Source organism: Channa argus, chromosome 12 (genome assembly GCF_033026475.1).
Source record: "Channa argus isolate prfri chromosome 12, Channa argus male v1.0, whole genome shotgun sequence".
NCBI classification, from domain to species: domain Eukaryota; kingdom Metazoa; phylum Chordata; class Actinopteri; order Anabantiformes; family Channidae; genus Channa; species Channa argus.
This window is the reverse complement of record NC_090208.1, coordinates 12,707,280-12,733,829: the sequence shown is the minus strand read 5'-3', so window position 1 is coordinate 12,733,829 and position 26,550 is coordinate 12,707,280. Positions and strand designations below refer to the sequence as shown.

The following is a 26,550-nucleotide window of genomic DNA, read 5'->3' as shown; positions in this document are numbered from 1 at the left end:
AAGTCTAATACCCATCCGTAAGTGTTGTAAACAGCACTATTAGTGACTTATAACACTTATGTCCAATCCCTGTGTGTTGTTCCACAGTTGCAAGAAAAAGTACTGGTGCTATTTACAATTTTTCTGGTTTTCTTCAGCAATTGGTCACAAAATGGAATCTGATTCTCACCAAATTCACAAATAATAACAAGCACAATATTTGAAAGCTGATAAAGAACAAACGGTTATGATCTTTCATTTCTGACAAAGTGATGGCAACATTCGACATCTGATGTCACTAAACGTCAACCAGAGTCCAAAACTGAGGTGAGGTTTAGAACTACCTTGACTTATAAAGTGTCAGTGTGCTATTCACATCCGAAGCCTGGTGTTGTTATTACTTTTTCCACCATCACGTTTTATGTTTAATAGGTGCATTCAATAACGACATGAACCATCATGAGTGTTGGTGTTTTATCAGCCTAGAAATATTGTGTTTGTTGTTATTTGTGACTTTATGTTCCCATTTAATGACCAATTAACACAGAAAACCAGGAAATTGCAAACAGCGCCATTATTATTTCTTGTGACTGTATACGCTATTTTCTTGCCTTCTGCTATAGCAGACCTTCCACTGAGATGCCCTTAAGGGAATCATTATCTCTGTAAAATGCCACAAGGGGGTTGAGTGCTTCCATCCACAGCCTCTTTAACCCACATCCATTATTCAGAGGGAGTCTAGCGGAGTCAGAACTACAGGGAGGCCAAGTGAAGCCACTGATGTCTCGCTCTTACATCTACAGATGAATAGGAGACACCTAATAACTGAGGATGCTATCATTATTAATATATTTTCTTACCATTCTCATGTCTGTTTACACATGGTAAGTTAAGCAAGTGCAAGCATATACTATACACATATTTACAGTTTATGAGGAGTAGGTGGAATATCTTATACTTGTTGACTTTATTGTTACAGTTGTATTTAAGTTACTGCAGGGCCACTGGGTTGAAATATAATACTGGAGTGAATTAAAACAAGGATCAACAAAGAGTGTGTGTGTGTGTGTGTGTGTATATGTGTGTGTGTGAATCCATGCCGGACTATGTTTTAGTTATGTTTCCCGTGGTGACTGACACTGTGTTTGTCACATTATACCAAAGTTGTTTTTCCTGTAATAAAAGACAATCTGCTGCTTGTAACTGGATCCTGTTTGAATGCACAGAAATGAATGAAACATGTGACAAGGTGTGATTAGTTAGTCCTGCAATCTCACCGGGTGTTTGTTGACAGATGGGTCTTTTGTGAAGGTAATTTGTTCAACAGAATAACCAGGTAGATAATTACCTGTTGCCTTTGTGGCTATTAGGCCCATTGTTGTGTTAAAAAACATCCTAATAGTATAAATTCATTGTTCAATAGAACAACCAAATGGGGTCATTGTATGAAGCTGACCTGAGGCAAAAGGTTTTCTTTCTCCTTTGAAAAGGTTTGGATTCTTGTTAACCCTTAATTCAGTTTTAACTTGTGGTGTCTCTTCAAAAAGCAAACCAAAACTTAAGCGCGGAACAGTGTGAAACCTTAGCAGACGTTCCAATTTCTAAGTGTAAAACCCGCTGGTTGCAGGCCTCTGCACTTTTTCTTTAGTTTCTTTAACTACAGCTGCGTGAAGGCTCGGTTGCATCAGATTAGACCACTATTCACCCGGGATCCAAATAAACATGATAGGGTATTACGAGAATGAAGCGGAAAGGGGCTGTGCCGAGGGTGTTGTATTTCACGTCAAGCCACCTGGAGAGAGACACTTAAGGCGCGCTGGTTCACAGTGTCAGTGGCAGTAGAGAGACGCCAGTCACTCAGAGTGGACCGCATGGTTTGAATGACTGCACTTGAATAACTGTATAGGACGAGCCGAAGAGCGCATTGGCATCACAACAGGCAATGGACAGCAGGATCAGACTCGGCCTCGCCGGGCACACTGCCAACCCACTCGGTGGCTTGCAGGTGCCTCCTTCTCTCCTGCGCCCTCCGCCTCTCTTCCTTCGGGCATCTAACCCCACGTTGGAGAGGGGATACCCCCGAACCCCAAAGTGCGCCAGGTGCAGGAACCACGGCGTGGTTTCCGCGCTGAAAGGCCACAAGCGCTTTTGCCGCTGGAGAGACTGCGTGTGCGCAAAGTGCACTTTAATAGCGGAGAGGCAGCGGGTGATGGCTGCGCAGGTGGCGCTGAGGAGGCAGCAAGCCCAGGAGGAGAGCGAGGCCCGGGAGCTCCGGCTCTTGTACCCCGGCGCGGGGATTGGAGGGGAAACAGGGATCCCTCAGGGGTCACCTGTAGGCCCCGGGGTGTCAGCAACTATCAGCCACAGTCAAACAGCGCCCAGTTTTGATATTTTTGGATCAGAGAAAAGAAAAGATGGTAAGTTGAAATAAAAAATTGTTGTGTTGATGAGATAATTTTACCCAGTTGTAAAAAAAAACAAAAAACAATTCATTCGAATAAATGTCTACAATTACAACATAGTCTGTTGCTATTTCGTTTATTTATTTACATTTAACTTAAACCTTTTAAACGTTGTTGTAAGTGTTTTACGCACGGATGCAGACATAACCGCGCACCAGTGACATTTAAAGCACCTGTTCTTTTTATGTACGTTTCAGATGACAGAGTAAGCAAGTACAACTTTTATAACGGATTCATAGGTCGGCCTCTCTTTGCACCACACACCGCACGACCGCCCTCTCCAAGTGACAAAAGGGACTCGTCTCCAAATAACGACGCCACCACCACCTCATTCGCTGACCACAGCGCGAGTCCATCCCCGGTGTTCGATCAGGGCTCAGATCACACTGAGAGTCCACAGAGGTCGGTTTCCTCCTCAGATCTCGAGTCGGGAAGCGAGTCGGAAAAACCCAAGGACTACTCAGGCCTAGATCGGGACCCCACCGAGATCATGGCCAAGATCTTCCCACACCAGAAACGGGTCACGCTGGAGTCTATGGTGAGAACGTGCAAAGGGGACATTGTCAAATCTATTGAGCTGATGTTGAGCTCCAAAGAGAATAAAATGGACTCTGATAGCTTGTCTCTGTCTAATCACGCAAATGCACTCAGGCCTTCAGTTGGTTTGCCTGGAGCGCTGGGTGCTCTGGCGGGCAAGTCCGCCTTCTCCCCACTCCAAATCCCACAGAACCCCGCGGGGGGAGAAAGTCTGTACGGACTCAACCCTCGCCTCGGAGTCAGTCCCTTACGGCTGACCTATTCTGCCGCAAACGGTGGGATGGCAGGTTTCATTTCACCATACATGACATCCGGACTGATGCCAGTGCTTCCACTGCGTCCACCCTTGGACTCGTACTCCATCCCTGGCATGATCCATGACCTCTCTTACCTTCAGAGCAAGGATTCACTATGCAATACAGGTCTTTATGCACGGCTTAACAATGAAAAATGACAAAAATAAAAATGTCATTTGGTTATTAACCTTGTTGTAACTTTTAAACGTGGTTTTTCAACAATTTGTGGTGTACATAATGTAAAGCTTGTTTATTGTTAATAAACGCAATAAAAAACTGCTCTTGTGTTCATAATTTTATGCCAACATCTATTTATCTATCTGAAAAATAGTTTTGAGAAAATCATAGGTTTTCCAGACCAGATTAAAAACATGTGTCAGCTTCAAACATATAGTGAGAAATCCACAATTTATCTTGTCAAACATCACAATTGTGATGCATCAAATGGATTATAATATATGACACCACCAAATAAGCCAATATCAAACTAGGTCAGGTCTATGTGCACAACCAAAGCTGAGATATGGGCTTTACATTTGTTGTCCAAAGATTTTCCATAATCAATTTGAACATTTTCACATAGATCAGAAAACGTTGTGTGTTGAGAATCAAGCTTTAGAATGTCGACATGAAACTTTTGTGACACAGGATATCCAAACCATCAGCCTGAGGAGACCGTGCCAAAGCTATCCCAAAGAGAGCCAAACAGAAACATAGAACAAAAGAAACTTTCTGTTGTTTGTTTTTTATTCTCACCCTATAATGCAGCTATAATGCTGACAATATTTCTCAGTTGCAAATGTTCTACCTGTCTCTATGCTAAACAGGCTACACATGTTGCTACAAGTGATTCCAGAAATGTGATCTGTTTACCTGCGCAGAATGTAACACCTCAAGACCTTTTTCAATTGTTATGAGTGTCATTCTGCATGTGGTGGAAAATCTGCACTAATGGAGGTGAAACACACCTATGAATATAAAACCTAATTACAAAAAGTAACAACATAGGAACAATCCTCAATTAATTACAGAATTGATGACAGATAACTAAATTAGTCATATTAGTCATATTAGGTTACTAGGAGAAATCCTTCTACGTTAGGATTTCCTCATATTGTGTAGACAACTTGGTGTATTTGAGATTGCCTCATGTGTTAATATTTAAAATTGGGCTAACCACACATGCATTAGTTCCATAAACAAATTACAAAAACACAACAAGCGTCTCCTTTTTGGATTTGAAGCATGCACAACTTCTCCCCCCCCCCTCAGAGTCCTATACGTGATTGGTCGAAAGAATCGTACGCTGCTTGAATAAAAACCAATAGAAAACTTCCTATACGTCATGTGACTTTTTGTTTCAGGAAGTCATGACATAGCCACTTAAAAGATCTATATCGTGAATTTGAAACACGCTTGAGCGGGTTTTTAAAAGACAGGAGGTCAACAAAAACCAATTCCCCTCACTGACATGCGTTTCTACATTATATTCGCTGCTATCTTTTGGTGTGGTTTTGTAGACTCGCGGAAAATAAGAGGGATATCCTCGTCATGTAAGTTCCCTGTCTCCTCGTTTAGCTAGCTGAAATAGCTAACATTATCAATATAATAAGCCTAAAATAGCTCTATAGCCTCAACGTAGACAATATGTTTCAATTTTTTTTTATGAAACTGTCATCACTGCAGGTGGTTTACAAAAAGCGTACAGCATTTTAGAGTTTAATCAAGGTGGTAGCAACGAAGTTTGATTCTCAAATAAACGTCACAGTTACAATGTTTCTAAAGTCGACTTGGTAATTTCGGTACATTTTAAAGCTGCAGGTCAGAGTCATCAACATTTTTAGTAATTTTCTTCTATTTTTATTTATTTATTTATTCATACAGACAAGCGCTTCTACAAGGAGAGGAAGTCCTTTTTGTGCATCGATGGGTCGAAAATCATCCCCTATGAGCAGGTGAATGATGACTACTGCGACTGTGAAGATGGTTCTGATGAACCAGGTGATACGTTAACTTAAGTTGTCTACAAGTGTGTAGACGAGTATATATATAAGATCAGTGTTTGTTTAGAAATAATAACACACTGGGAATCCACTACACATTTCAAATTGTTGGAGAATAATCGTGTTTGATTTGACCTAATAATATATTATTGTTTGTTCTTTTGTTGAATGTGTCAACAGCCTTGTTAAACGACGTCACATCATTCTTAATGATTGCCTATTTAAATTTGGGCTTAGGTAATGAATAATGAGCTTAATTGGCTCTTCAGTAATCTCACACTCATTTTAAAACAATTGACCTTGTGTCAGCCAAATTGACCGCGGGCAAGCCATGAACAATGTATCCAAGGATTTTCTGTTTTGGGTGGCTTCATAGTACTTTCTTTCTCATCTGTAATGTCTATTGCTATATTTATTATACTGATCTTATTGCTGCTGCAGGTGGCTTTTGAGAGAGGAAGTCTTAGTCACTTTACCACGGTAAACCTTTAAAAACCATACAAATCTAAAGGGAGACACTGTGACCCATTGGCATGATGTGTGCGCCTTTATTGTAGCTTATTGTTAGATTTAGATAGAAGCATAGTAGCTCTTTTGTGGATTGTATCATTTTTGCTTTTCAGTGTTTTGTTCCTTGCTTACTAATGTGAATTGCCCCATTGTGTCCCCATCTATCTATCTATACATCTTTCTGGCCAGTCATACAGTCTGTCCATCTTGTTGGTATGCTGTCCCATATAGCTATAACAATTTTGATCTCTGTATGGTGCCTACTTTGGCCAGACAAAAAGGGACAGAGCCATTACGACATGCTGTTTTAATAAAAAATGAGCCACTTGGTAATCACTCCAGCCCACTGCTGGAGTTCACAGTGATTGGACAGCAGATGCAGCATGTCCCCTGCACTAAAAACAGGAGAAGAAAGTGAACAACTCTTGGAACTCAAATTCAACAAATTGAAGTTGTGTCTAAATTCTGTGTGTATAAACAATTTATTAGTACATAGTTCATTAAATGTAGGTTAAAGAAGGCAGTATACAACACCCAAAAGTTGCAAAACTGTTGATTTTGTAAAGTGTATTTTATTACTTTTTCCAAATAGATTAGAATTATTTCTTAGTCTGCTGTTAGGGCAAAGGGGAGTTAGTGATCTGTATGTCTTTTTGTGATTCAGCTGTTCTATTTAAATCATTGCAACATGTCAATGCACATGTTGCAAAGAGAGAAAAAAAAAAAAGGAAAAACAACAAATACAGATCAACCCCAAATGCTAGCTTCATCTGTACATGTGCCTGTTAAAGGACATAGATAGAGGACATAGTGTGTTGCTGTTCGAACACCAATAACTAGATGATGTGATGGTGCATGTATTTAAAAATAGTTTTGATTGGATTTGTTTCTGAAAATGTATTTATTATACCATGCTGACTGCTGCTCCTGGCCCCACATAGGCACCTCAGCCTGTCCCCATGGGCGATTCTACTGTACCAATCTGGGTTTCCGTCCACATTACATCCCATCATCACGAGTAAATGATGGCATCTGTGGTAAGCCTTTCTTTATTTTGACACAATGGTTGAAATGTTACTTTCTAGAGGTAAACTTTACAAAAAAATTCTACTCACTTTTACTTTCAAGGGCACCAAACGCAGCACTCTTAATAGAGATAAACAGACTTGTTGTGGTGCAAAATTAATTGTTGTCTGATTAGGTGAAAGTAGGTTGGTAAAATGTTTGATTAAAAAGAATTTGCCAGATATCTAGAACGCAGTTGTCAGGTTAAACCAAAAAAAAGATCAAGTCATAATTTTATTAGGTGAATATTTTTTACTGTTTGCTTTTGCCCTTTTGTTTATTTGCAGACGAGGACAAGAATTCATATTCTACATGATATTGGGAAGCTGACATTTTGGGCTCGGCACTATCACTTTTTTTTACTGCACAAACAAACAGCTGAAGTAGGCACAGAAAACAAATCATGGCTCTCTAACACACACATACATATGTGTACACTGTCCCTTAAAAAAAAAAAAACACCCTGTTCTTTTCCTCAAGATGTCTACCTGTTCTCTATTGTATAACCTGCCGTATTATACCCTAATTGGACTTTTGTTCTCCAGTAGTTCTTCACTTTGTGAAAGAACGTTTTGTGAAAATCGATACATTCCATTGTCGACATCTCCTTCCTGTCACGAGTGCTTTCAGCAGCATTAGACGGCATGAAACCACGGTGGGGAGAATATGGAAACAACGAAGAATGAAAGAGCAATAGGGGATTATTTGTTTTATAGCCTCCATTTCCCTTTCCTCTCTCTTTTATTCTGCTACCATTTCTTCTCATACCTTCCCTGCCTTGCATGGAGCCACTTGATAGCTAACTTGTCTTCGTTTTTCTTCTTGTTGGGAGATTTTTGTCTGCTTTCTTTTCTGGGCTCTTGTTCCACCGGTCACCGATGGGGCTCTGGATAATTGAGAAGTTTCACACTGTGCCTCCTCTATTGGGTGAAGCATCTGAGCAAAAGGCATATCTGAGCACTTACAAAACACCTAACAGCCGATCTTATAAGTGACTCATCTCAAGAGACCCTCTCTGAATCAGAGTGAAAGATGGTGTCCAGACAAAAAGGCTTAAGCTTTGAAAATGTGGGATCAATGTTATCTGCACTAATGGGAATATACATTTGTCACTTTTCTCAGAGAGAGACAATAGGTTTGCGTGTGATGTTGATATCTTGAAGTAAAAATTTCACACAAAGCAGCCCAATGTAGTTGTTCTGTTCAGTCATGTGGTCATTATAAGGGGACTCTTGTTTATGCTTTCATCAATTAAAGGAATAATGTGAGATTTCTGCAAATGCACTTTCTTGCTTTCTTGTTAAGTTGCACACAAAACTTGACACCTCTCCTATTTTAGTCTGTTAAATAGAAGGTTACATTCAGAGCTGGTTAGTTTAGCTTAGCACACATGCTAAAAGCAAAGTGGCCAGAATGCCTGTGGTTTTTACACGTTACATTTTGGTCACATTAACAAACAGCATATAACATGTTGGCTGGTAGCTACTGTATGTATTTACCCTGCAGACACAATAATAGAAAAAACAATCCTGGCACATAAATGAATAAGCATTTTTCATAAATTGTCAAACTGATGTGAGCTGTTGATGATGTTGAGCTATTTTACCTATGAATTGTCAGAAAATATTGAGAGAGTGGCCATTACAATATTCTACAGTACAACATCTACAAAAAAAACTAAATATTGAGTAAGGCACCATATGTAAGAAAGAACAGCATCAAGTTCCATATTTAAGGCACATTTAAAACAGCAAATGAATTTAGTAGCTTGTTGATTTCACTCGATTAACCATTTAATCACTACTTTTATCATGCAGGGTTGAGAATGATGTGCTCTATGTTTGAAAGCATATGATTGCAGTGGTCAAAAACTGCACCTGGACAATATATGAATTATAGTTGCTGGCAATATGGTCTTATTGTGTATTGGTAATGACTTTATTCTGTGTTTATTGTGTGTGCTGCTTACACGTCCATGTTGATATGCGGTACTGTTTGCTCTGCTGTTATCTTGTGCTCTATGTGCATTGGATGGGTTTCTCCTCTGTCTCTCGCCAGATTGCTGCGATGCTTCAGATGAATACAACAGCCGCGCTCACTGCCAGAACACTTGCTGGTCAGTTGAAAACTGAGATTCAATATTTGTGAAATAACACATGCAGATTTCAACTAAGGATATGTCATTAGATAAATAAAATAAATAAATATGTAACCCTGTCTATTTTATTTGGGACATGTATCAAACATTAGATTTTTAGGGAGCGTGGTAAAAGTGCAGACAATATTTCATCCTATTTCTATCAAACATATTGTCATTTATCACAGCAACAGAGTGATAGACTGCTGCCTGCTGTGCCCATGTTCCAGTGGCTCATTCGTTGTGCCACCAGGGGGCATGGTGTCACTATGATTTAAGAAACTGATAGTGTTCAGATTCTCTCTTGTAATGTGTATGCATGCTGCCGAATTGTAGCCTGTTGTGTAAATGTAACTTCTAATACAGTAACCCACTTCTTTTGCTGACGGACCTCTATTATTTCATTCAGCGCAATTCGCCTCAAAACCACTTACAAGCGGAGTATATCTCATTATGTTTTCACAAGGTCCTCACTCATATTGTGTTTGCCAGACTTCCAAAACAATTTAGTTCAGCCTCAGAGCATCAGCCCCCGTCTTATTTACTTTTATATTTTTCCATTTGGATTCCTGCTGCATTGTGGGCCCTTAAAAATTGGATTTCACCATTTCAGTGAATGTGGCAGGGGTGGCCAATGTTTTCTCAGTAATGATGGGACTGTGCATCCTTGCTCTTGCTCTACTCCAGGAATCTGGGACAGAGAGAGAGAGCGTATGTGGAGGGCCAAATGAGGACCTTGGACGAGGGTTTGCGACTCAAGCAGCAACTGATTGAGGAGGGAGTACTTCTCTGGAGGGAGAAACAGGTACACTACATTCTAGTAACTGCTATATGCCAAACAGTTTTAAGAGCAGAGAGTCAGCTGGGTTACTCGGGCTTTATTCTGTTCCTGGGAACGCCAGCAAACTTAACTCATTTTTTTTAACTGATGTTAAAACTGTTCACATGTCAGGAGCAGACATGTAACCTTACATAGCTCGAAAGGGGAGACTGTAAGTTTGGAGGTTTAATTTATTAGGCATCAAAAAATTTCACATTGAAAATAATAACTTGCATTTCTGAATCAAACAAAAGAAATCTTTGTGACCGGAAAAAATTAAACACCTCATGAAATTTGGCCACTTCTACAGTGTATAATCCTAAGCCCCCTCCTATGTTTATTTTCATTGTTCATTAACCTTTTCATTCACACTGAAGTTTTGTTTGACTTGTCTGGGCACTAAACAAAACCACATAAACATCTTTGTGAGGCACGTGCACAATTGCAATGTTGATATTAAACATATATAGACATGATGTGGTGGATATTCAAAACCTATTCAAACATCAATGCTTGTGCAAATGTTTTTCTGTCAATTCACTAATAGATGTTGAGATGGTGCCACAGTGCTAGCATGACCAAAGATGCTGTAACGTCTTGGTTTCACATGAGAATTGAGTGTTTCCTCTAGCCTGCTCAACAAAAGGCTTGGCTTTAGTTGGTGCCTGTTCCAGTTAACTTGGTAAAGTGTGGTACAGACTGATATGTGTTGCGCACTAACACGGTGAGGATTGTTTGCCCTGAAACAGCCTCAGCCTGGAGTCTGTGGTTTGGTTTCAGCACCTGACATTATCATGTTCTGGGTGTGAACCTTGGCTGAGGACTGTTGTTTTTCTTTCTTTTCTCTTTCTTTTGTGTTGTCAACAACCAATTTATTGTGAAGGCCCATATAATAATTAAAAAAATGAACAAATTTGCTTATACTTTGTAGCCATTGTCTGTTGCTTTTGTTTCAGTTATCCTCAGTAGATTTAATTAACTTTTCACCTCGACTACTTGTGCTGCCAATCAGTAACTGTAGCATTATTGCCTGACTCACTAGCTAACACAGGCTTGATTGATAGGGACTTTAAGGTTAATTTGGTTTTATATGTGTTGTGCTCTGGGAATTCCTGATCTAAATGAGCAGCCTGGGCTCTGTGATATTTTGCTTTGACCATACATGTTTGCAGCAGCCTGCTGCTACACACGTCTGCTGTGCAGTTTCCAACACCAGCCGTAGCCTGCTGTGCAGTTAGTTGTTGCCTTATCAGTGTGAGGTGTTTGTTGCTCTGAGAGCTGTAAAAAAAGCATGTTTCCAGCTGTTCGCTCACTTGGATCACTTTGTTTTTAGTTGATCAGCATCATCATATTCACGTCCTGCCATCATTTGTAATCACTGTAAAGTAGCAAAAATTAAATCGTAAATGGGTAAGTCAGCACAAGTACCTGAGTGATCAAGTTGATTTTGAATCAATGTCCTCTTTTACAGAGCTTGAAGGTAAGCAGAAACTACTTCACAGTGTTCCTCTGCTCTTCATTTGCAAATTTAGTTCAACAAGCACTAGGCCAAATTACAAACTGGAGCCCTGGAGCTCAGTGCAAATTAAATTGGTAAATTTGCCAGCTGAGAATCTCTTTAGATGTTTGTAAGTTATATTTACTGGTTCAGTAGTCTCATTGCTTAATTTATTATTGTGCCTTAGGTAATAGAATTTGCCCTCCCACCACTTTTAAATGGTCAAATCTGGCTCACAGACGGCATAGCCTGAGTAAATGTTCCTTTGTTTTTATTATTTGAAAGTTTTAAGACTGAAGGATTATTCAACAGGTAGTTATGGTTATTTTAAAACATTTAGTTGGGATTTTGAAGGACTAACTGGCAGCAGAAAAATGTTACAGCAGCACATTTCACAGCTCTGTGACTTTCAGGGCTGCCCTCAATCTTTGTGTTACTTTGAGCATTGATTATACGAGAAATTACTTTTTTTCCTTTTCAAGGTATTTCAAAGCACTTTACAGTTCTGATTGTGTAAAATGCATTCAAGAGGGTCAGGCTTGTTTAAAACATGTATTGCTTGTAATGAAGTATACAGGTAGATAAGCTACAACTTGCTTGACAGATTTTTAGTGAAGGCCATTTTTTGTCGCACAAACTCACACGTCTGATTTGGCCGCTGATGGTCTCTGAGGTCACACCCTGCACTCTTCTGTTCTGTTTCTCTTTTTTTCTTTTCGCTCCCATGTTCTCTTCTGTGGCGGCTGATTGGCAGATCCAGGCTGAAGTGTCACCCAGCTCTCCAAGCCCTGCTGCACATTGTGATCCTCTTCTCACAGTGTGTCTCTTGATATGGTGGGGTTACCTCGAGGGCCCCGTCTTGGAAACCTTACACAATGACTCAAAAGTGAACTCTTCCCATGGTTCAGGGGTTAAGGAAAAATCGGGCTGGTAAAGAAACTGCACAGTAGAAAACTTTTTAATCAGTTTAGAGGCATTTACACAATGAAAGCAGAGTGTAGCACGTCAGTCCTGGAAACAGCAGAAATAGGAATGCTGCTGTTAATTGAATACAAATTGCTTTTCACTAAAATCTCTTTTGTGGAGGTTTGTGATTATCTCTCAGTTGATTGGACAGCTCTAAGTGTACATTTTAAAGCAGGAAATGGTGTGCAGAATTGGCTCATCTTCAATCCCTGTTAAATGTTTTTTTTGTATTTAATACACAGTAGCTTTGTCTATGAAGGAACTTTTTACATGTTATGAGATTTATTCACTACTAAATATGTTCGTGTACACTCAAAATGGAGCCCATAAATCACCGCAGCAAAGTGAAGGTGGCTAAGCAAGCAACATGGCCTAGAAAGGTAGTCATCCCTAACCGAGCCAAGCAGAATCCATCACTGCTTTATGGCAGTCTCTGAGGAGAGATTGGAAGGCAGTATTGACACGCATGCGTGCACACACATGCACACGCACACACACAGAATGACAAGGAGCTGCTGCTCTTTCATATTAATTCGTTCATTATAGTGAGTGACGATAGGTTATGCTTGATTGTCAAAAGCTGTCATTTTTGGTTTGACAACACCTCACCTCACCAACACGTAAGCAATTTAAATAGTCCATTGTTCAGATCATAGTGCTGTTGTACAAGTTTTTTTTCAAAACATGGGGAAAGAGAAGGAGGTAAGAACTCAGACAGAAAGGAACACTCGATCCCAGAAATCATCATTGTTAATTTTTGTCAGCAGCTACATTGTTTAACTGTAATTGTGCCTATAAGTGTAATATTGCTCAGGAAAAGTGTAGAAAATGCAATTGTTCTGATTACCATGGTGATTTAAGTGATCAACATAAGCTAAAAGGAGTTTACAGCCGCACACGGTCAGCTCTGTAAAGCTGCACAGTGGTTTAAGCTAAATGGTAATGTCAGCATGATCGCAATGACACTGTTAAAATGCTGATGTTTAGCAGGTTAACATGCAAAGCTCGGCGTGATTACAACTGTGATAAACAGACAAACAGAAGATGAGCAGCCGCTTTGGTGTGGCTACAATGTTCCAACAATTTCAAAACTGTGGCAGTGGAAAGGGAGTCTCGCACTCCTGTGTTTAGCTCCAGAGTTGTCTAAGTCTGCAGGGCAGGCCAAGCTTTGTTAGACAGTTAATGGCATGTTTTATGTGCAGACCATTTCCAAATACCAGACTCTCGAAGACTACTGACCTGACCAATAACCAACAATGCTGCTATGTAAACTGGATGTCACAGTTTGGTATGTGGTGTTTGGTTAGTGCCATTTGTTCAATTGCAGATAAGATTTAAACGATGCAGTTGGAGCTAAGAATGGTGGGAAAGTTACATAGATGGTTTGATTGAACCAGATAGTTTCAAGATGGTAATGACTTATTTCAGTTTTGACTTTTTCACATTTAAGTCCATGTCCTGTGTTTTCTGTTTAGTGAGGTGGCTTTAAACTATAAAGCACATCACTAACCAACCCTGACTCTACTGTACATGTAATTGCTAAGTATGGAAAATTTGCAATATAATGCTGATCTTAGATGTTGGGGTTGTCTCTATGTTGTCCCTCTTCAGGCTCAGCTGAGAGAGCTTCAGCAGGTAGCTGAGGACTTGCAGATCAAACTAGAGGAACACAGGAGGAGAAAACACGAGGCTGACAGACTCAAAGAGCAAACATTAAAGGCGCTGGGAGCAGGCAACACTGGTAAGTGTCATGCCACCTTTAACCTGCTATGATTTGGCTTAAGTCTATTTCCACAGAATGGCCTTGGTTTACAGACATAGTTAGGTCATTATTACAGCTACCACAGGGCAGCTTTCTTTTCATTTCATTGAACAAAAGTAAATTGACCTTAGCACCTCAGGCAGATGGTCAGGATGAAAAATGGTAGAACATTTCAAGCAGCTGGAAGGGTTAAATACAGATGCCTGTGCCATTGAAATAAATGGGCTGGTAGAGGAGTGCTGAGCAGCAGCATATTGCAGTCCCACCGCTCTCCTTTCACGTTTCTCCAACCTTCAGAGAGAAGGTGGTTATGGCTCACAAGAAAATTCCCTTATCGCTCTGAGCACGTCCGTGACTCGGCATTTAAGTGACGTTCAGACTGTGTGAATCTACAGAAAGTTGTGGTGCTGGATAGGAAGTGGGCTCAGCCATTTTCAGCGCTCAAGTCCATAAGGATTTAGAATCATTATGTGTGTGTAGGGTAGGCGGGGGAATACAGATTGGTGAGGTGAAATGAGCTCAGAGTTTTTCGATTTTTAGATCGCAGCAGAGGAGGAAAAGGGGGAACTGACACACAAGATGAGTTTGTTTTGTCTTTTGGACTGACTTCTAATGCTTGCACATCAATGTGTCCAATAACACACTTATTCAGAATAATGCAATTTGTCTTCTTTTTGTTACTTTCCTGACAAGTTTCTTATGTCTGTTTGAGGGCGTGTAAAGTGTTGGCTATTGATTATCTAGTGTCAAACTACGCCTCAAGTAAAAGTTTTGATTGCAATAAAGGTCATTTGACTTTGGTTGATCCTCTGAGCATGCATCCGTCATGCTTCCCGCTGTGCAAGTTGACCTTTGCTGGATTTCACTACCCCCCCCCCCCCATGTTCATGAACCTGTTGTCCTTTGCTTCCATTAATGCTCCTAGTCATGGCTTAAAAACCATCAATTTTCATTTACATGGTTGCATTACAATGTGTAGGAATAAACACACACACACACATACACTTTAGCCAGGTTTTTTGCTCAGACGAGGAAAAAGATCTCAAAAAAACAAGCCTATCCAACAGTAAACTGGCATTCAAGTTTACAAAAACTAGTTCTAAATTCTACCACTGGCCATCAATCTAGGCTTTTATTAAGCAGTTCTTGTGAACGTGTGTGTGGCATTAGCTTTGTGTATTTGAGGTTAAGTGACGTTTCAATGACTTAAAGGCTACTTATCCAGCCTCTTTCGCTTTTTGCAGCCTATGAAATTACATGTTGAATAACAGTCGAATTTTAGTGAATAAGCACCATTAATCTGCCGCAGTATAACTCAGCAAACACTTTATGGCTCCCTGATTGGCCATACTGTTATTATTTTGAATGGTAAGCTAAAACTGCTTCTATGACACAAATAAAAAATACACAAATTAAAGCAAGAGATTTTATAAGCAAGGTAATGATCACAGATGTATTTTTCCAACTTTAATATTTGTTGGAAAGAGTTGGAATAGTGATCTGAATAATTGTGTCCCAGACCTTAATACTAATATACTAATACTTTTTTAGAAAAGCAAAGTGAATTTATTACTTTTTTATAAATCCTATTTTTCTGATGAAGTACATGGTAACAGTTTTTTGTCACTCACACAATACAGGTTTAAATGATGTAGATTCTTCTTACTGTAGCAGTATTTCATATTTAATAACATTTAACATTTATATTCTGTGCATTAAGATCAAACCCATATTGGCAGCAGCTTTAATGCTTTAAAGAAGGCTTAATGTCCATGTCCAGGAAGGAGGGAGACCAGGAATTAAGAAGCTTAACTTCCCTTAGAACTCATTTCATTTCTTTACTACTTCATGTAGTAAAAATAAACAATAAATCATTTGCTTAAACTACAGAGGATAAGTATTAACTCAATGAAATATAAGAACATCAAAACAAAGAAACTTTTTATGAACACTACATCTTTGCCTTTATGACCTGTCAATAGTCCTTCACAAAGCAGGGACAAAAAGCTTGAAGAACAAGCAGCTGAGCCTGCAAAGTAGATTTTAAGTCTTTCCCAGTACTATGGCAGTCGCTCAAAGATGTCTCCAGGGCTTCATGGACACTTAAAGGACAAGTTATAAAGCGTCAGGCTATTTGTAACCTTAAAGAAAATTAGTTTCTTGTCGCACATGTAAGTGGTACACTGAAAAAAATATTGCAGGACGGGGAGAACTGGGGAAATTGGACCAGAGAAAGCAGCGTCATACACTGATCAGGCATAATATTATGGCCACCTGTGCAATTTAATGCAATCCAATACAGGAGCTCTGCCAAGAATTCTACTTTAACAAGGTTATAATTTCTCAGTTTTTAAGTTGAAACGGTCAGAAACATGATCATTCTGTTTATTACTGAGGTTGAAGTAGGTAGTGGAGTGATAATAGGAGCGCATTACAAGAAGAGATGGTTATAATGTTTTGACCAACTTATTCATTTTAATGAGGATAGTGAAACATTAGAAACACCTGTCAGGTTTTTGACAGTTTCAACCTAAAAACTGGGAAATTATAACATTGTAAAAGTAGAATTCATGGCAGAGCTACTGTTGTGGATCGCAACAAATTGCACAGGTGATCATAATGTTATGCCTGGTTGATGTAATAATTTATTTATTTATATTTATGCTAACAGAGGCGGCTGTGGCCCAGGAGGTAGACCGGTCACCATCCAATTCCAGGGCTGGTGGTTTGATCCCTGGCCCCTCCTGTCCATATATCCAGTTGTCTTTGGGCATGACCCTGAACCCCATGTTGCTCCTTGTAGGTCAGGCCATCACCTGCATGGCACTTGCCATAATCTGTTGTTGTTTGTGTGTGTGTGTGTGTGTGTGTGTAGGTGCGAGAGAGAATGGGTGAATTAGAAGCAACTGTACTTCTATAGTGCTTTGTGTGTCAATAAAAAGGAAAAGCAAGATACTGTATGATTGCAGACAATTTACCATTTAGTTTTCATAGTTTTCTAGACAATAAAGTGCTATGTCATGCCAGTCTTAGCCTTTTTAAAATTGTATTACAGTGTGTTGTAGAACTATACCTTTTTATCAAAATCTTCAATTCCCTCTTCTCAGAATCCAACTCATTACATATAACACATTTTATCAAAAAGAAATGTGAGAATATTACACTCTGTCACTGATTATTAAAGCCACACAATTGAGCAACAATCTGGAGGAAATCGTGGGACGTGGAAGTACATATAGTACGATAATGATGTGCTGCCATCTCCCAAAAATCTTAACAAGGCCCCACATCAGGTTTAAAATTAGCCTGTTTTTAGTGCGAAGGATGCAAAAAGAAGAACAAGATGGGATTTTCTATGTTTGTGAGGGCAAACAAGTCAGAAACCAAGCAACTTTGAACTGTCGCCTACAGGCACAGAGAGAGTAGAAAAGGAGTTTAGCTGTAGACAACAGTATACTGCCCCTAGGAGATAACTAGCACTAATCTAAGACCAGATCTTGTTTTTTGGTCAGAAACACAACAGGTTGTATATTTTGTGGAACTGACAGTACCATGGGGGGGGTCACAGGAGAGATGGCCTTTGAGAGGAAAAAGTCTCAGATATACAGTATGTAGCTGGCAGCAGAGATAGAGGAGTTTGGCTAGAAGTGTACGTTCTTCCTCGTGGATGTTGGCTGTAGGGGATTTATTGGCACATCTGGTTGGTCCCTGTTAACTGAACTGTGTAGAACATCGTGGTACCCAACTTGGCAGCTGGTTCCAATGAAATGGCCATGGGTCCGGGATAAAGTAAGTTCAGATCTTCTACTGAACTGAGGGTTTGTTTATTTAATAATTTTATGTGTGACTGGCACATGCTATATAACGCAATAATCCATTTACCAGAGTTAGCTTAAAGATGATATTCATCCATGGCCCCTTGGCAGACCACAGGCCAGAGAGTAAAATAATTTAACAGAAATATAGGTACAGTTGTGTACCTAGCCCTGACAAAAATGGGAGGGTTGCGGCTGGAAGGGCAACAAGCCACATCAATGTGCGGAACATGTTCTGCTGTTATTATTATTATCATTATTATTATTATGTTTAGGGTTAAGTTATTGGTACCCAGCAGATTCATGACAGACAGAACATCATTTAACATGAATAGGGAGCTTTCACAGGAATAATCACCCAACATTTGGCACATTTAACTGTGTACTGATTAGTGCCCGTGATTTATAATCCCTTGTTTTTTGACGTTTTGTACAGAAGACTGTGAAATCTGGACAAAACCTTACTGAATAACTAAGAATTTATTGTATCCAGGTAGTCAGAGGGGACACTGATCATGTGTGCTTGTTTTTGAAAAATCTTAATGCCAACCACAGGTTTGGGTTCACATTGAGGTCTCTTTTCTCTTTAATGATGTCTATTTGATATCCGCTTGCCATGTAGAGACATGCTTCTTTTTAATGGTATCTGCCAAAATGCAAAACCAAATGGCCTCAGAGTTCAATCATAGTTTGTGGAGGTTTCCTTTTGTTCATCACTAATCCATTCACTGACCTGATTTCACTGCCACACTGTTTTGCAAACCACTTCCAGGCTAAGAGTATTTTCCCAAGGTACACGAGCACAGTTACGGACGGCCTCTAGCATGACTTACTGTGAGTGTACGTAGATGTCAGGATTCCTCTGAAGCCGAACTGGCTTTTTGTGCTGTGATCATACTGGACCAAAAAAAATGCGCATTCACGTCGTCAATGTTGAAACCTTTTCACTGAAGATGGGTTCAAGTTTGTTAGATCTCCTAAATATCCTGTACATATTTGCCTAAACAAAATGTGAAAGATGTTTAATGAACCAATATAGAGAAATACCACATATGTACATATTAACATTCAGCATATTAACATTCAGCTAGTTTGAAGAAGCTTTCAAGTTTGAAGCTAGTCAGAACAAGGCAATTTTAGCAGTAAATTATGTCCGTATTTAATAAATATTTATCATAGAGATTAACATTCAAAACTTAATTTTAACTTAAAGTGAATACGTCACGTTCAATCATGCATTAATGTAGAAATGTTAGACCCATGCCAGCCGATTTTAGAATGATCATACACAAAAACACTACAAAAAAATAAAATAAAATGGCACTAGACCTCTGGAGCCAACGTGTTTCACATCCACTTGAATTCATGTTCACTCACTGAGCAAATTCTGCAGCAGGTGGCTACATTTGCTTGACCAGCGCTGCCTCACAGTGCTTATTAAGAAATGCATGTTCTAAAGATTTGAATTAACTGATCACAGCAGGTCCCTTACACTTAACATTAACGTGAACTTTTTACTAATCCAGATAAGAACTCTGTATGTATCTGTGGTGTTTAATTATGGCTGTAAATTGGGTTTTGTTGTAGAAATTATTTTTTCTCTCGACTCCACTTTCAGAAACACTGGTTTAGTTTTTAGTGAATTGGCAGCATTTCCTCAGTCTGTTAGATCACACTAGCTCTGCTAGTGAGTTTACTGACTCATTCTTCTGCCAGTATGTCTCTCAGGATCCACACCTTTTGCTTTTCTCACAATCCAGGTACCAAGTTAAATATAGCACAGACACAAGTATCTCTCCCTAAAAAGCTATGGTTGCTGTCAAGCACATTTTAAGCTTGTTCAGTGACACATAACCATTTATTTTACTAAGGAATGTGTGTAAATTTGTACACTCTTATCAACACATATATTCATACCTACTGCGGCCAAATGTAGAACTGAACTGGTTTCTTAAGGGAATTTAAAAAAAAAAATGATGTGGTTGGCTCGCAGGCAAACAGTTTTTCATTATTTTGATACATGAAAATAACCTACAGTGCCAGCAGAAGTTAAGAAAGACAATCCAACTCTGAATTTTATGTAGCCTTTTATTTATTATACATCTGGGGCATTTCAACCCTTTATTAGAAAGTAGATAGTTGTGTCAACAAAGGTCCCTGGCAGCAGTCAAAGGATATGTCTAAGCCTCAGGCCATAGACTCTGTAAACCTTTTTTTTTTTTTTTTTTTTTCAACAATGATTATTTAATATTCGTCACTGCTATTTTCAAAAGCATAAATTGTTTTTAAATATTTGAGCTGATTTAAGCTACTGTGTTTGAGACTTCAACTGCTAAACGTAATTGAGTTCACGATGTCTCACTGCACTCACGATTTATGAAGCAGATTACTCTGTTATTGATTTTGTATACTGCGATTCCCATATTGTTCTGCAGTGTTCTATGAAATACTAATGCTATAAACCCACACCATCAAAATCACTATTTGAGAAATACTAATGCTGTAAACCCACACCATCAAAAATCACTATTTGAGAAATACTAATGCTGTAAACCCATACCACTGAATGCACCATTTAGGTTAAAACACTTTTTTTTTTTTTCAGATTTTACAGTGTCTCATCTCCTCAGTAATGCAAAAGTTCAACCCCTGCAGCCTTTTTGTCCATTTCAATAGAAAATATTTCCCCACAGAAAGAGGTAATTTCCTGCGTAGAAATATTGCTTATAGTGTATAAAAGAAAGCAGAATATGTGTTTTGTTAGCCTTGGAGTGCACAGCCTACAATAACAAAGAAAGCTCAGTGTGGATAACATAGTCTGTAGCCTAGGCATAGATCTGCAGTCTCCTGCTGATATGTTCCATTTTCTCTGTTCTCTTTGTGCCTCTCTATATTTTATGAGTGTGCTGTGCTATCGCCAGGGCAACATGGGTGGATGAGTGATGGTGTCCATTAGTAAACATAGCCCCCTATATGTGCCATTGGCCTAAAGAGCCAATGTCTTGAACCTCCTTCCTCTTTTTTTTTTTTTTTTTTGCCCTCCTACTCTCCTCACTTATTTTCCACGTTCTTCCCTACTCTTCCTTTTACCTTTTACTACATCGCCCCCCGCCTCCACTCCATCTTTTTCTTTCCTCTCCTCCCTTCTCCATCTATCCTCCTTATGGTTGTTTTTCATAGCTACAGCTCTGCAGTAGAGGGAGAGATGAGACCATTTCTCTTCCTCTTTTGTGCACTCATTTTTGCGAGGCGGAACAACTTGAGGATGCGTTGAGAATGTCAAGCATTAGGCTGGGAATAGAGCGCTGTTCAAACAAAAGAATAGGCCACTAATATGACAGATGCTGTGTGCATTGCAGAAGAATATTAGCAAATCTTGTTTTTTACCCTTAGTTGAGTCGAGTCAACAACTGGGGGGGTGAGGAATCCGGCTTTTTTCTGTTTTCTGCTCCCAGTCATGTCGTGGGTGACGAGATGTGGTGTGCAATCTTCTGCCTTTTTAAACTTAAATCCAAAAAACAACACTGCTTTATAAATATGGATTTACGGTTCATTTCGGGCAAGGCTGAATTCATCAACTGCAGCACACTCTCACTTGGCACAGACGCTCTCCTTTACATTGGGAAAAAAAAAATGCTACTTTTACAATTAGCTTTTCTGTAATTAGTGCGGAATGGTAATTGCGGCGGATGTGCAATTAGCATTATGTAAAGTGCTTCTCCCCAGACTGAGGGGCCAATCAGTTTGCTCCTTTACATTCTCCATTCTGCTGATGATGTGGGAGATGTTTAGTGCCGAACATAAGAGAATTTCCTCTCCCTCACTCCAATGAATGCGACTCACAAAATGAATCAGTTGGGGTCACATGCTCACTGGAAAGGGGTGTTGAGGAAGTTTGTGCGTCTCCTTTTCATCTGCCTGTGAATATGAATGGAGAAGAGGGAAATCGCTGTCATACCAGCCGTTACAGCACAAGGCCTCCTGATTGCATTCTGGACTCTGACACGCTATTTTTATTTATTTTTTTATTTTTTATTTTTTTCTACAGGGAAACCAAATGTTCTTGCACAGCGTGACTGACTCATTGCCTGATTGCCAAAGAATCCACCCCCCCAAATCTCCTCATATTTTTAAATCTAACACCAGCTCTGTCCTCTATCTGTCTACCAGTTTGTGTTCAGAAGGATTAGTGTTTATTGCTTCCTTACTGCTTATTAAAGAGAAATTCAACACACTTTTTCAAACTATCACCTATTTGGTATCATAACATTTTGTGCTTTTGACATGTGCTGTTACAATATTGTTTCTTAAATGTATTATTTTTCTTTTTAGGACTAAGACATCATAATGCTACAGTTTCCAGTGTTTTCCAGTTACTGGACAGCAACAAAGATGGCAGGTAAATATGTTGATAACTACATTGTTGACAATTAAAAACCTTTTTTAAAATTCATGTAGAATTTTAGAATTTATGTAGTCTCATGTATGTGTTTCTTTATGCTAACATATTTTTATGTACATCGTTTTGCTTGTTAGAAAGAAAACAACACAGGAAAAAGTTTCTAGATTATTGGGATCCAATCCATCGATTCAGTTTATTTGAAGAGCGCTTTCTATTTTTATACTAAAACACTTTCTCCCTGAGGATTTTACTCTTGCCAGGGTGAAAAGGATTCAGTCACAGTATTTAGATTGCTATGAAATCCTATACTTAAAGCATATTTGCTCCCAGTTTGGCCTGTTCCACTCCTGCTGCTCAGTTGTAAACATGTATTACATAAAGACCAGGGATGTGTGAAATTTTAACTTTCACCATTGCTCTAATAGTGAAAGTTTCAAATCTAGCTTATTATTGTATATGGTACACTGTGCCTGAACCTCTTAAACTTAAATGTTGATAATATGACAGACATATTTTTTTTCAAATCTTATTGTAAGAGAGAAGTACAAAATAGAAACTGACAACCAAGACAATACGGCTCAGATGTAATAAATGTTGAAAACATTGTCCATTACCAAGTTGGCTTCATGTAACATTGGAAAACAAATCAACAGAACTTGTATTCTCTGCGGATGGCACATGACGGGTGTGTTGTAGTGTGGAAAGTTCGAGTAACGTTAGACAAATGTTACACGCACATGTTAACGTTCATGCTAACCGCCGGATGACTGAGTGGCGCTGTGTGTGTTAATGTGGTGATGCTAGTATTGCAGGTCAAATATGAGACACATCATTTATGAAATATGCAGTGAATGTACCCAATGTTACTTAACAGGAACTGTTAGTAATGGAAACGTTCAGCTTAACCGTCCATCTAATGGCTAACTGAGTATAAGGCTATAGCAAAGTTTAAACATTCATAAGTTTTCACATATTTTGCAATTAGCAGTTTTTTTTCCTCAGGCCTTTATTTGGTTTCATTCTAAACAACATGGCCAAAATATTAGAACCATGTGCTAATATAATTCACTCCAGGACGACGCATAGTAGAATTTTCACCTTTATGACATTCAATCATGAATTTATTGAAAATTATTTGTCAAGTGAGGTTTTTCTCATTTTAATTTTTTCTGTTATTAAGAAATTAATTTTGCTTGTTTATAGCATAATGCCATCGTTGTTCTTTAACAAAATACAAAAATGCATTGTTTAATCTTTAAGTCCCAATAGACCCACTTGTTGCTGCCCTACCCAATTTTCCTAGCACCTCAAGCCACCCACCCTGACTAACTTGCTGTCATGTGTAGCATTTAACCTCTGCCAGTTTCAAAGAGAATGGCATCCGCTTGCTTTTCAGCAAATGTTTAAATTTGCTGGTGGCTTGCAAAAAAATACAAGTGCATGATGTCCAATGAGCCTGTCCCCTTCAGGCTTTTTCTATACTGCCATCTCCGCATGCACATTCTCCACCTTCCCACACCACGCCTGGAAAAAAAAAAAATCAATACTGCTTAAGCTAACTGGGCATATTCTCCCAGAAAGGAAGCAGGGCTGGGCATAGTAAACTGAAAGTGCTATAAAACATATGGCTGCATTGAGGACGAAGTGCTTGTGCAGCGATTTTTCTGGGACCGCTATGTGCCCACTTATGCATTCCTACGCCTGTATGTGTACCATTATTCAGCCCTTCTGTGCCCCCACAATCCCTGCCCCTTCCCTTTCCAGCTCTGCCTCCATCCATTCACTTTATCCCTCCATCCCAAGCGGTGTCTCGTCTCTTCTCAGCCTCTGCTTAAACAAACACATTACTAAGCTGAAATATCTGCAAGTGTCGCTGTATTTTTATACAACCATTGTTTCAGTCCGTCAGTCAGTGGGATTCATTGGGCTGGCTATCTGGAGGCAGGGAATGTATTGATGCCCATTTGAATAAAGCAGGTGGTGAAGGCTTTGTATATGTATGCTTCATTGCCATTTTTTTCCTGTAAGGCTCTGCGGCTCACACACCCAAGTGTCAAGCTTGATTTAGTCCCCGTTATGATAAATGCAAAGTCAAAAGTTACCAGCACACCTCGAGCTTGCACACTGGCAGGCAATTTGCTGACTTTGAACTGTATTAGCATGCACATTGCAGACTCTTTATCTTGTAGAAAAAAGCTCTTGGCTTTGTCCCTAATGACACTTAGCAAAACACTACCCTGTTCTTAATCCACTCGATTGGAATTGCTAATTATATTTAATGCAGATTCAAAGATAATTGTTCTCTCATTTATACTGCAAACTAATCACATCTTTGGGTCCATTTTGCCACCAAGAATTGCTTCATGGCAAAAATGGCAGCATTTTTTTCATGAATTTAACTAAAAAACATAAATAAATAGCTCAGGAGTTGGCATGCTGCTGCTCATCAGTATTGTTGTATTTTAATGGAAATGTTAAAAGGTAAAATGGTTTGGCTCTGACTTGTGGTTAAACCTCTACAGCACATAACTAGTTAAGGGTCAGTTTAAATGTTTTGTTTTATGCTGTGACGAGAAACGTTTTTCCTCGCACAATGGTTGTTGAGGATTGGCTGTGGACTTCCTCCCCATTATTTCATCCCGAACCTTCCCAAGCACCACACACAAGTACAACCCACTGTGCCAGCTGGCAGGCAGTTGGCAGCCCAGTGCAGGATTAACTGGTACCAGTATGCTGGCCTATAAATAGAGTCTACCAACTGCTTCAGGAAATGAACCATGATGGAGCCTCCCAAAGGCCCACGAACAGGTTGTGCTTTTTATCCCCTCCCCTCTGTCAGGAATTATCTGTGTGTGTGTGTGTGTGTGTGTGTGTAAGAAAGTGAGTTCCTTTAATATTTATTATGGTTTCTCTCCATCAGACTTACTGTAGGTGTGCATTGCAAGCCACCAGCTATTCTAATGCTATGTTTTATATGCGAGTTTTGCAGAGATGCTGCAGCCTCTGTGCTGCCTCACAATAGAGAGAGCCATTGTTCTTCTCCAGCACTTACCCTGAGCATTGATCTTCTGTAGGGGAACAAGCTATTTGCTCTGTATGTTTACCTGTGCTTCCGCTTTTGATGGACTCCTGAGATTGATCTTGGCTATGCAGTCATTATCTCAGCTCAGTAGTGTTAGTTTAGGTGGAACCTCTAGAAGAAAGACACCAGCAGGGAGGTATGGCTAAAGAAAACATCTAAGTGTTCTAGGATAAGAGGTGGTGTGTGTGGTTTTTGATGGTGCTGTGTGTTAGAATGTGTTGTGTGCCACTCAGAGCGACATAGACTAAAAGAACAGAGAATCTGTGTCAGTGCAAGCCCAAAGTCATCTAAAGAATGAGCTCACCTAAAAATAAAAATGTTCAATGCACAGTCATATCAGCTGAAACAACGGCAAAGGTTGCTTGCAGTTCAATATACAGTGAGTTAGCGAGTGCTGCATTTTTCTGTTCTTCTCCAGAGCGAAACAGAAGTACAGAGTGGTTCATTGATAAGTTATATACCTCCAAACAGTTTGTACATCCACATACGTTTCATGAGTTTGTGCTTTGGGTCTAAAAGTGTAGTATTTATTTATTTATTAAGGGATTTCTGAACAAAAAGTTGAATTGCTGAAACAGGCTCTCAGGTGCTGCCATATTTTTTTGTCCTTTCAGCTTATCCTGTGAGTTCAGGTTCACCACAGCAGATCATTTGTCCGCATATTTGACACAGTTTTGACGCCGGATTGCCTTCGTGATGCAACCCTCCCCAATTTCTGCTGGGTTTGGTACCGGCACTGTGCGGCTGGGGGTTCAGTGTCGTGCCCACAGATGCTTTGACATGTGGTCGGGAAGAACAGGGTGCTAACCTCCGACCCTATTGTCAGTAGGCGGCCACTCTACCAACTGAGCCTCCGCAGCCCTGAAAGTATCAGCCATATATATATTGCAAAAGAAGAGAACTTTACGTCTACCCTTAAATGTGCTTTAAATTGTAAATAATGCATATCACATTTAATTAATAATCCTGTTAATAAACTGACAAACTCAGTCTGTTTGTGCACTTTATCTGAACTTGAATGGGACAGTTCTAGTCATTGCCCAAAATTCACACTGTTCTCGTTTGCATATTTTTTTTAAACACAGTATAACAGTGGAGGAAATCCAGGCTAAAGTGGCACTTATCCATGATGAGGAGCGGGTCCTTTCTGAAGATGAAGTGGTGGTAAGTTAAACTTTTATTCAAGCATATTATTTTTAGTCCTAATATTGTGTTC

At 39.5% G+C, this 26,550-nt stretch overlaps 2 protein-coding genes across 3 annotated transcripts in view; both read left to right on the top strand.

Moving 5' to 3' along the window:
* The first annotated feature begins 1,791 nt into the window (after positions 1 to 1,791).
* On the top strand, positions 1,792 to 3,550 carry LOC137138324 (doublesex- and mab-3-related transcription factor A1-like). The gene is made up of 2 exons (XM_067525415.1): positions 1,792 to 2,396; positions 2,639 to 3,550. The coding sequence occupies exons 1-2, from the start codon at positions 1,922 to 1,924 to the stop codon at positions 3,430 to 3,432; spliced, it is 1,269 nt and encodes a 422-aa protein (XP_067381516.1). The 5' UTR covers positions 1,792 to 1,921; the 3' UTR covers positions 3,433 to 3,550.
* A 1,083-nt stretch (positions 3,551 to 4,633) lies between these two features.
* The window catches only part of LOC137137991 (glucosidase 2 subunit beta-like), a 116,968-nt gene continuing 95,051 nt past the window's right edge, over positions 4,634 to 26,550 (top strand). For both annotated transcript variants that reach the window (XM_067524876.1, XM_067524875.1), the window contains exons 1-8: positions 4,634 to 4,827; positions 5,159 to 5,275; positions 6,729 to 6,824; positions 8,911 to 8,968; positions 9,677 to 9,794; positions 13,885 to 14,014; positions 22,183 to 22,249; positions 26,420 to 26,498. In XM_067524876.1, coding sequence (XP_067380977.1) covers positions 4,746 to 4,827; positions 5,159 to 5,275; positions 6,729 to 6,824; positions 8,911 to 8,968; positions 9,677 to 9,794; positions 13,885 to 14,014; positions 22,183 to 22,249; positions 26,420 to 26,498 — 747 coding nt within the window. In that variant the 5' untranslated portion in view covers positions 4,634 to 4,745. The remainder of the gene's footprint in view (positions 4,828 to 5,158; positions 5,276 to 6,728; positions 6,825 to 8,910; positions 8,969 to 9,676; positions 9,795 to 13,884; positions 14,015 to 22,182; positions 22,250 to 26,419; positions 26,499 to 26,550) is intronic.